The following is a 12,065-nucleotide window of genomic DNA, read 5'->3' on the forward strand; positions in this document are numbered from 1 at the left end:
GGGCCTGCAAGTCCCAGCTACTTGGGGAGGCTGAGACATGAGAATTGCTCGAACCTGGGAGGCGGAGGTTGCAGTGAGCTGAGATTGCACCACTGCACTCCAGCCTGGGTGACACAGAGAGACTCTGTCTCAAAAAATAAATAAAATAAAAATACAGACCTGTGTCAAGATGCACGAAGAATGTGAGATTTTACCCTACTTGTGGCTAACAAGTTAACCTGTCACAATTCCATGGATGCTGGTAGAAAACATGAGACTCCTGGCTCAGCGATGAAAGACAGTTAACTACTCACAGCAGTAGCAGTAGCCAGAGTATGAGCATTTTGGGGTGGGTTTCCTGAGCCCCAATTCCCAAAGTGCAATGCAAAGAGCCAGATAATACCTGGTCTTGCAGTAGGCTGTATTACCGGGTAAGAACCCTAAAGATGGAATCTGAACATTTACAGTGGGGAGTAAGCATGCCTGTCCTTTTTTCTGAAGAAAAACATTATTATATTGGACCATAAACATGTTTGCTTTTTGCTCCAGAGGGCTTTTTGCTCCAAATAGTATTAGTATTTTCTGGGGCTGCAAGGAAATCTTCCCTTTCCTTTAGAGGGAGACATGATCTCTATCTTCTAAGGCTGGAAGATGTCTTGTATTATAGGAAGGGAACACAGCTGTGATAGCAGGAAACAGATGGCAGTTAGTGCCTAACTTGCAAGATGTGCAGAAAAGAGACGCATGGATAATTCAGAATTGTCTACCAATAATTGGATAACCCCAAATCCATATATACAGTTTCAGAGCAAAGAAAATCTCCATAATGTTTGTATGAAGCAATGATACTTAAGCCTAATAAAGATGGCATATATGTACAGAAAGAAAAATTACAGACTAAAATCATTTATAAATATTGATGTAAAAATTCTAAAAGTAATATATTAGTTAACAGATTCTAACACTACATTAAAGAAATAATGCACTGTGATGAAATGGGGTTTATCAAGAATGTAAAGATGGTTCTGCATTAGAAAATTGATAAAATAACATCACATTCATGAGCCAGAGGATAACATCCAAAATGCTGAAAAGTCTTTGATAAAATCCAACATCCATTCCTAATAAACATTCTTGAAAAAAAAAAGGAATAGATATGTCCATAAGGTAAACATATATACTTCAATCTTAATGCCAGCATATTACTTAATACGGAACCCTGAGAGGCATTCCCATTGCGGTCAGAAGTGATGCAAGGATGCCACCATCTCCATAATTATTTAGCATTATTCTGGAGATATTAGCCAATGCAATTAGATAAGGGAAAACAAAGAAACAAGAATTGCAGAAGACAAAACAAACAAAAATATGTTTGTTTTTAGATGATATGATGGTATATATGAAAATCCTAGAGAATGAATAATAAAACTAACTCAATAATTCACCAAGGTAGCAGGACATAAAATTAACATGCAAAACCAGTAATATTCATATACATAAATGATAGCCAGGTAGAAGATAAAATGGAATAAAAAACATTTATAATAGCAATGAAAAAGGTAAGTTATTTAGAAATAAGCATTTTAAAACCATTCAAAACTAATATAAAAATATTTTTTAAACAACATTTTTGGAAGGCATAAAAGCAGATTTGAACAAATTAAAAGACATCCTTGTTCTTAGGATGTTCAAACATCATCAGGATATGTGTTCTCCCCTAACTTATGAATTTAATGTGATCCCAACAGAAAATGTCAACAAAGTTTTTTATGAAGCTAGACAGCTTGATACTAAAGTTCATTAGAAAAATAAACATGTGGCTGAGCACAGTGGCTCACGCCTGTAATCCCAGCACTTTGGGAGGCCAAGGCGGGTGGATCACCTGAGGTCAGGAGCGCGAGACCAGCCTGGACAACATGGTGAAACCCTGTCTTCACTAAAAATACAAAAAATTAGCTGGGTGTGGTGGTGGGTGCCTATAATCCCAGCTACGTGGGAGGCTGAGGCAGGAGAATCGCTTGAACCTGGGAGGGGGAGGTTGCAGTTAGCCGAGATCAAGCCATTGCACTCTAGTCTGGGCAACAAGAATGAAACTCCATCTCAAAAAGAAAAAGAAAAAGAAACATGCAAGAATAGCCAGGAAAACAATGAAAATAAAGAACTATGATGGAGGGCTAAGCGTCCTACGAAGCTTCTATATTTAGAACAGAGTGCAGCAGTAGTATATGAATAAACAGACCAATACATAAGTAGAATAGACACTCCAGAAACAGACTCAAGAACATATGCAACTTTTTTGAGTTTGTATGAACATACAAACTCAGGTACATACGATAAAGATGATGTCTCAAATTATTGGGGCAAAGATGGTCTTAAAAATTGTCTTTCAGCTTTCCCCTAATTGTCTATAGAAAAAAATTAAAATAACTTTTTTTGAGTTAAGGTAATATGGTTTGGATCTGTGTCCCCACCCAAATCTCATGTTGAATTGTAATTGCCAATGTTGGAGGTGGGGCCTGGTGGGAGGTGACTGAATCATGGGGGCAGATTTCCCTGCTTGTGCTGTTCTCGTGATAGTAAGTTCTTGTGAGATCTGGTCATTTAAAAGTGTGTGACACCCCTCCGCACCCCCCTTGGTCATGCTTCTGCCTTGTAAGACATCTGCTCCTGTTTTGCCTTCCACCATGAGTAAAAACTCCCTGAGGCTGCCCCAGAAGCAGACGCTGCCCCAGAAGCAGACGCTGCCATGCTTCCTGTTCAGCCTGCAGAACTGTGAGCCAATAAAACCTCTTTTCTTTATAAATTACCCAGTCTCAGGTGTTTCTTTATAGTAGTGTGACAACAGACTAATACACAAGATCTTGCTCTGTTGCCCAGGACAGAGTGCAGTGGCATCATCACAGCTCACTGCAGCCCCAACCTCCCAGGCTCAAGCCATCCTCCCACCTCAGCCTCCCAAGTAACTGGGATTATAGATGTACACCACCATGTCTGACTAATTTTTGTATTTTTTTTGTAGAGACAGGGTCTCACTATGTTGCCCAGGCTGGTTTTGAACTCTTGGACTCAAGCATGCCCCTGCCTTGGCCTCCCAAAGTCCTGGGATTCAAGGTGTGAGCCACCACACCTGGCCTTAAATAAAATTTTGGGGGGCAACTAACTGGGTAGTCAATGGAAAAGGATAAGATTGAATCTGTTCATAGCATATATCATAAAAAAATTCAACGGACTAGAGATCTAAATGTAAAATACGAAACTATAAATGTATTAGAAGAGAACATGAGTGAATTACTCTATACTTTGAAGGGAATATAATTTTTAATTATGACTCAAAGTCAAATAAAATAAAAGGCTGGCAAATATGACTACCTAAAAAAAATAACACTTTTGCATGACAAAAGTCATCATAAGAAAAGTTAAATGACAAACCAGTAGAAAATACTCGTAACATCTTTCACAGATAAAGAGCTAATATCCTGAATATACAAAAAAATTAAGGAAACAAAAGACTAAAAATCCTATAGAAAATAGGGAAAATGCAGCTGGGCATGGTGGCTTATGCCTATAATCCCAGCACTTTAGGAGGCTGAGGCGGGTGAACAGCTTGAGCTCAGGAGCTCAAGACCAGCCTGGGCAATCAATCCTTTTGCCTTTCTCCCAATGGTGAAACCCTGTCTCTACAAAAAATGCAAAATTAGTCAGGCATGGTGGCTTGTGCCTGGAGTCTCAGCTACTTGGGAGGCTAAGGCAGGAGGATCACCTGAGCCCAGGGAGGTTGAGGCTGCAATGAGCTATGATAATGCAACTGTACTCCAGCCTGGGTGACACAATGAGATCCTGTCTCAAAAAAAAAAAAAAAAAAAAAGAAAAAAGATGGGAGGGGGAAAAATATAAAACCGAAAGCAAACTGAAAAAAATCTATCTGTATTTCAAGAGGTTTATATAACTGCACTGAAAACAAGGAAGAAATAACCCACTTAGTCAATATTCAACTATTCTGTGTGCACACGTTAAAAGATCAATTATGAACTAGCAGTTCTTTCCATACTACACATACATAAAATAATAATGACACATATATTATTCTTAATTCTTTATTATTTCATTTATACTTCACAATAACTCTATGAGGTAAGTACTATTATTATCTCCATTGTACAGCTAAGGAAGCTGAGGCAGTAAGAATTTATGTGACTCACCTGAGGTCACATATCTCATAAGTGGTAGAATCAGGATTTAAACCTAGGGATTTTGATTCTAAAGGTCATTCTCTTCACCACCACGAAGACTGCCTCCAAAACTTGTAACTCCTTTGCCTGACATTTTAAATTAGTCTTGTGTATAGCTGCAGCCACTGCCTGGCCAAGGAGGGACAGGGAGATCTCAGTCTCACAGCATTCTGCTGCAGGGCAGTAGGTATTATCCTAAAAATGCTATCCTATGCATCATTAGGATACACATAGGATAAATTAGGATATGCATTAGGATAAATCTGCTATCCTATGCATCATTAGGACAATATCTACTGCCCTGCAGCAGGATACCGTGAGACTGAGACGTAAGTAGACTGCTCTCCTCACCGCTTCTTGCCCACACTGGTTGCCTGGGAGGTGCCACACCCTCTATGGTCCCAGCCCCAAGGTGCCATTTTGAGAGTTTAACACTGGGCTGCGCCCTGCCCTCGACCTGAGTTAGGGCTGATGCAGTTGTAGCTGCTACTTGGCCAAGGAGGGCAGGGAAACCAGGCTATCCTACAGATATCTAGGATCACACTCACTGCTCTGTAGCAGGGAGCTGTCAGACTGACGTGTGACCAGACCACACTTCTCACAGCTTCTTGCCCACACTGCATACCTGGGAGGGACCCCTCCCTCTCTGCTCCCTGGTCCATGGCACGATTTTGAGAGTTTAATGTTGGCTGTGCCCCACCTTGGGTTGAGTTCAAGTTGATGTGGCTGCAGCCACCACTTGGTCAAAGGAGGGACTAGGAAAGCCAGGTTCCCCCATGCATAGTTAGGACAATATCCAATGTTCTTCAATGGGCTGCTGTGAGACCAAGCCCCAAGCGGACCACACTCCCCACAGCTTCTTGCCCATGCTGCTCACCTGAAGGGTCTCCACCCTTTCTAGTCACAAGCCCACAGCTGGCATCATTTTGAGAGTTTAAAGCTGGGCTATGCCCCACCCTCAGGCTGAGTTTGAGATGATGATGATGTGGCTGCAGCTGTCACCCAACTGGGGGAGGGACAGGGGATAACAAGCTCTCCTAAACACACTTAGCATAATACTCACCACCCTGCTACAGGCAGTTGTGGGACTGGGACCTAGCCTATCCAACCCATTGCAGCTTCTACCAATACCAACACAGACTGCTTATGACCCTGTGGGTTGCTCCAACACCACTAGTGCCCATCACCCACACCATACCAGCTGCCAAGGGCCGAAGAACCCACTCACACACTGGGCTCATTGCTCTCAATATTTGTTTCTAGCAAGCCACGTGGAGGCCCAAGGATAGCCCTCTAGTACCCACCAACACTGGAGCCAGTGTAAGCTAGGCCTAAAAATAGGCATGCATGGTGCACTGCTGGCACTACTGGAGCCCAAAGACTATGTTTCTAGGTCCCCAGCTAAACTTCACCACGACCTCAACTAATGCCTCAACTAAGTCACTGAGGAATCAGATACCACTGACCCTGTGTACTGCTCAAGAGATCACACAAAGATCCCACTACCATAGGCAGTCAAAATCAAAGTCAAGGTATCTCAATAACAAAATATATGTCTTTAGGAAAAAACTCAGTCCTACAAAAGCAATTTGAAAAAACTGGAACAAGCAACTGCTACACCAGATGCACAAAACTGTCTGCTTGAATATACAGGTAAAGTTTGTTTTCTGAAAGTCTGGATGCATACTAAGTAGAGAGTAAATAGGGTTAGTTATACTACTTGACTGAGTATAAAGAAAGAATGAAGCAATACAATGTTTCTACTTTTATTCTTTTAACTGAATTTTTTTTTTAAATCATCTCTGACATACTCTCACCAGTTCTATACAACCGTATTCTGGAAGTACTTTTTTAATTAGCCAAGAAAAATAAAGGAAAGGCATTTGGATTGGATATAAAGAAGTAAAACTGTTTCTATTCACAAATGGCATAATTATTTATATAGATAATCTCAAGGAATGTGTATAATGATGACTAGAACCAGTAAAGGTACTCAGCAAGGTTACAGGATACCAAGTTAATATGGAAAAGTATTTTTTAAAAGTTTTTCATTAGTAGTAAACAATAAACAAATTTAATAAAATATCAAAAGCATAAAATATTTAGATATAAATTTAACAAGAGACTTGCAAGACCTCTAAACACTACAAAACACTGCTCAGAGAAATTAAAGATCTAAAGGGAGAGATATACCATATTCATAAAATAGAAAAATAATCTTAAATTAAGATGTCAGTTCTCCCCAGATTGATTTAGAGATTCAACACAATGCTAGTCATAATCCTAGTAGTCTTTGTTTAGAAGAAATTGATAAACTAGTCCTAAATTTCATAGGAAATGCAAAGGAACCAGAATATTAAAAAAGAAAAAGTTGGAAGACCACACTACTTGACATTTAAGAGGTACCATAATGCTACATTAATCAATATTACTGTGGTAATGGTATTGGATTGACAAACGGTTCAGTAACATGATAAGAAGCCCAAAAATATACCTAAAATTATATGGGTATTTGCTTTGTAGACAAAGGTGCTAAAGCACTCCAATAGAAAAAAGGAAGTCTTTCCAACAAATTATGGCGGAATACAGTAGATAGCAATATGGAAAAAATACTGAACTTACCAAACAAACAGTAATTCAACTTGGATCACTGCCTAAAATGTAAAATCTAAAACCATAAAGCATTTAGCCTAAAGCATGAGAAAATAAGTAGATAAAGGTTTCTTAGGGAATGGTAATAACTATGAAAGAAAAAAATTGATAAATTAGACTTCATAAAAATTTAAAACAACTTCTTCTCAAATGACATTGTTAAGAAAATAAATAGGCAGCCAGCAGACTGGGAGAAAACATGATCATGTTTAAACTCTTACCTTGAACTCATCTGAGATTTCAGACACAAAAGAAGATATCTGCTTCATGAGCCTGTCCACGCTGCTCTCACTTCCTGTTTTGAGGAGTGTAGTAATGGCTAAGGTAGCAATGCTTCTGTTTGAGTCTGTGATTAAGTTTTCTAAGTCCAGATTGCAGGCAGTAACAGCAGAGGGGTGCTTCATTGCCACCTTGTGGAAGGGTAAGAAAAAAAATTACACAAATTGCTTTTGATTAAGGCCAGAACTTAAATTTTAATTGAGGTAAGTGGCAATCCAGAGAAGACAGGATAAGTTAGAAGTCATTGTTTCAAAAAGAATGGCTCCCGTTAACAAGGTATATCTTTTAATAAATGATCAATGGCCAGAGTACAGCATCGTACTCTCTTTTGTTAGGTTCCTATAACTTAACATTACCATTTTAAAAAAATTATAATTGGCCTGTATTTCCTTATAGTACACGTGTTCATATATGTCTATTAGATGTTAGGAGCACTGAGAACGGGATCTAGCATAGTAGATAGTGCTCGACAAAGACTGTTAATATCTTAGCACTTAAAAAATACTTCTGCATTTCAACACGCAAACTCCAGCCAAACTGCATTATCCATGGTTACTACACAGTCGGCCATTCTCCTGTGTCCTTGTTTTTGTTGATGTTGTTCCATCTTTTTGTCTATCCCAGCATTGGTATAGAATCCCTTACCCACAATTTGGAAAATCTGAAAAAACTCTGGAAAGCAAAGCATTGGGATGAAAATTTATTTAACAGTAAAACATGACCCAAACTAATGTGAAACTCTTTAATTGTTAATGTGTACCACTTGACAAGAATAGTCATCTGTTTTGTGCAAAAATATTAATGTGTTTTAATGGTGGGATGCTGCCCCAGGCCCACTGGGGTTAGTAAATAAGATATAACACCATATAACCTTTCTAAAATTTATCTAAAAGCAAATTCTGAGACACATCTGGCCCCAAGATTAGAGATGAGGGATTGTGGACCTGTATCAACTCTTTAAAAACAATTTAGGCCCTGGTGGCTCACACCTATAATCCCAGCACTCTGGGAGGACGAGGTGGGCAGATGACCAGAGGTCAGGAGTTTGAGACCAGCCTGGCCAACATGGCAAAACCCTGACTCTACTAAAAATACAAAAATTCGCTGGGCATGGTGGCAGGTACCTGTGATCCCTGCTACTTGGGAGGCTGGGGCATGAGAATTGCTTGAACCCAGGAGGTGGAGGTTGCAGTGTGCCGAGATCACACCTCTGCACTCCAGCCTGGGAGACAAAGTGAGACTCTGTCTCCAAAATAAATAAATAAATAAAAAACAATTTAAATTGTTGTTCTATAAAGGTTTATTCCATAGCTGCTCTAAACTTCTCTTTTCTTCAATTGTTTACACAAATTAATTTATAATTATGTATTGCCTATGACAAGACTTCCACTACATTTAACTTTCATTTACATTTTCTATGCTTATTTAATTTATTCTGTGTTTCTGTATTATATCCTCTAAATCTATACAGTCTAATAATGTAGCCGACAGCAACATGTGACTACTAAGCATCTGAAAGGTAGCTAATCCAAACTGAGTATGCTGTAAATGTAAATATACTGGATGTCAAAAACTTGAGATATGTAAAAATATCTATTACATGTTGAGATGACATATTATGATAAAATATACTATTAAAATTAATTTTACCTTAAAAACTTCAATGTGGTTATTATAAAATTTAAAATTATATATGTGATTCACATTGGGTTTCTACTGGACAGGGCTACTGCCAGCACTATGCAAGAGCACTTCCTTCAATGACAGAAATGTTCAAGATCTGCACTGTCCGATAGCCACTGACCACATGTGGCTGTGAGTACAAGAAGTGTGACTCATGTGACTGAGGATTGAATTTTTTATTTTATTTTAATTAATTTAAATTGAAATACCACTGATGGCTAATGGCCACCATATTGGACAGTGTGGCTTTTGAATATAAAATGCTTAGAAGTCAGGAATGAGTTATAATCTTCAGCTAAATAATAATAAAAATGGGCATCCCCAAGGCCACAAATATAAGTGAAGTGTTGTTGAGGTGAAGCCCATGAATCATATATACTAACCTTGGAGAGAAAACCAAATGCTTCACATTTAATGTTTCTCAATTAAATACTGATATAAGTCAACAGTTAGCAAAGAAACACCTACCTTGTTCAAGGTCCTCACAGCTGCATATCTCAAGGCTGGCTTAGGAGAACTACAGAAAAGCTGAAGAACTAAAAAATAATAATAATATATAATATTACATATACATACTATGAATACTCCTGGCTTAGGAGAACTACAGAAAAGTTGAAGAACTAAAATACAGATATAGATATAGTGAATATTACCTATATATGCTGTGAATATTCATCATCTCATCATATACCATATAGCTGAAAATATAGTACATAATGAATCACATTTAAAATATGCGTAGATTGGCCGGGTGCGGTGGCTCAAGCCTGTAATCCCAGCACTTTGGGAGGCCGAGACGGGCGGATCACGAGGTCAGGAGATCGAGACCATCCTGACTAACACAGTGAAACCCCGTCTCTACCAAAAAATACAAAAACCTAGCCGGGCGAGGTGGCAGGCACCTGTGGTCCCAACTGCTCGGAAGGCTGAGGCAGGAGAATGGCGTAAACCCGGGAGGCGGAGCTTGCAGTGAACTGAGATCCAGCCACTGCACTCCAGCCTGGGTGACAGAGCGAGACTCCGTCTCAAAAAAAAAAAAAAAAAAAAAGCATAGATTTTATCACAGCATAAAAAATTTACATGAAAAATATAAATTTATCAAAATAGAAAAAGCACTTTTGGGGTTCCTGTAGTCCCAGCTACTCGGGAGGCTGAGGCAGGAGAACGGGGTGAACCCGGGAGGCGGAGCTTGCAGTGAGCCAAGCTATCGCACCACTGCACTCCAGCCGGGGCGACAGAGCGAGACTCCGTCTCAAAAAAAAAAAAAAAAAAGAAAAAGCACTTTTAGTCACTTATAAAAACTTTAATAGGAAACAAAGTTTGCTCTTTTTTTTAAAAAAAATTAGCATACCCATTAATACCTGAACTTAAATGGTAGAAATATTGACAGTTCTGAAAACAAATGGGCTTTTTAAACACCAAGGAAAACTGTAAAATGTTTTCAAAAGTTTCATATGAGGAAATAGAAACTTTTAAAAAAAGCAATAAAGAATTATTATTAATAAACTATGTACATATAAATAAAATTCAGAAGTTTTATATACATAAATAGAAACATTAAAAAAAGTAATAAAGTAAGGAACAACTAAAAAACTATTTACATATAAGCTATCAGAATGCAAAGGCTATATATACACAGAGCTAGCATTCAAAAAACAGTCTTAACACCTATTCTGCAGACCTATGAAACTTAAAGTAAAAACTTAGGGACATAAGCAAAAGCCAGTCATCAAATATAAAACAAACCTGAAACAGCAGGTGCCAACTCTCTTGCAGTGCAGTTGGGAAGATGGATGATAGCTGAAGCAGCTTCATAAATAACCATTTCATGTTTATTTCGCAAGCAGCTCTCAATGAAATCAAACAGTGGACTTTCATGGCTGCCAATAAATATTTATAGGCCATTATACAGATATTAAATAGAGAGGCAATATGCATAGGGATTAAAAGCACAGGCAGATTGAGAGGCACTTCTGGAATGGTGGATGAGGGATTTCTAAAAATTCATTTCTCCACAAAGCAATTAGACAACAGGCAAAATTGTCAAAATTAACTTTTTCAGAACTCCAAAATTTAATCAAAGATTTTTGACAATCCTGATCATCTATTTAAGAAAAGTAGCTGAATCTTAGTAAGAATGCTGAGCTTTCTGGTGTTTTGACCTGCCTCATTCTCAATTTCCATGTACCTCTTCCCAGTTCCATAGTAGCTTTGGAAACCAGCAGCCTCAGAACCACAGTAACTGTGAATGCCAGCAGCCTGGCTACAAAAGCAGCTCTCGGCCAAAACCTCATCCCCAGAGAACTGTCACTATGTGACCTGTCTGGTGCCCCGAGAAAAGCCCTATTCACAGGCTAATCTTTATTTCACCTGACTCAAGAGCTCATTCAGTGTGAAAAGCCCTATGCCCAGGGAGTTTGTCCAAAAAAATCAGTAGTATTTGGTTAATCTTGCAGCTGCCAGAAGCAGCAATTTTAGCAGAGGCAAACAAGAGACTGGCCAAAAAACTTAAAAGGAAAATTTGGGAAATGAGATGTCCTTAGAGGGCTTTGAAAATTTCTAAAATATTACTGGGGATATAGAAGGCCATGTGCATGTGGAGGGCTAAGCAAATACCCACTAAAGACCTGGCAGAGCTCCACTCTCTAACTTTTCCTTGACTCTGAGACTCTGCACAAAGCAGGAAGTGAAGGCTAAGGCAGAGCTGTGAACTGCTGGGGCATGGAAAGCATGCCCCAACATACACAGCACCCCTTGGAAAATGATGGGAGACATGCTGGTTTAAAGCATTTAAGAAAATCTGTCAAATCACTATTTGTGACTCAGACATTCAAACAAACACTTCAGTGTCTGTACAAGATACAGATTAAAGACTACAGAAATAGTCCAGGAAGGTCACAAACAACAACAAAAACAACAAACCCCAGGGATAGGGGAAGGGAAAAGTCTGATTACCAGTGTTGTCACATTATAATATTTAAAATATAATGTTTTTGACAAAATAATTATGAGACACACAAAGAAATAGTTAAGTATGACCCATCTATGTGAAAAAAAAGTAGTCAATAGAATTTATTCCTGAGGAAGCCCAGATGTTGAACTTACTAGGCAAAAACTTTAAGTCAGCTAATATAAATATGTTCAAAAAACTAAAGGAAATCATATTTAAATTAAAGGGAAGTATAACAAGGATGTCTTACGAGAGAGACTACTAATAAAGAGACAGAAATGATTTTTTTTTGT

The 12,065-nt window shown here is 38.6% G+C and overlaps 1 protein-coding gene across 2 annotated transcripts in view; it reads right to left on the minus strand.

Annotated features, from left to right (window-relative positions):
* Positions 1 to 12,065, minus strand: part of COPG2 (COPI coat complex subunit gamma 2) — a 168,913-nt gene that overhangs the window by 47,067 nt on the left and 109,781 nt on the right. For both annotated transcript variants that reach the window (XM_007982937.3, XM_007982939.3), the window contains exons 10-12: positions 10,569 to 10,702; positions 9,291 to 9,358; positions 7,082 to 7,270 (exon numbers count right to left, since the gene is read on the minus strand). In XM_007982937.3, coding sequence (XP_007981128.1) covers positions 7,082 to 7,270; positions 9,291 to 9,358; positions 10,569 to 10,702 — 391 coding nt within the window. The remainder of the gene's footprint in view (positions 1 to 7,081; positions 7,271 to 9,290; positions 9,359 to 10,568; positions 10,703 to 12,065) is intronic.

Source organism: Chlorocebus sabaeus, chromosome 21, assembly GCF_047675955.1.
Source record: "Chlorocebus sabaeus isolate Y175 chromosome 21, mChlSab1.0.hap1, whole genome shotgun sequence".
Lineage (NCBI taxonomy): Eukaryota > Metazoa > Chordata > Mammalia > Primates > Cercopithecidae > Chlorocebus > Chlorocebus sabaeus.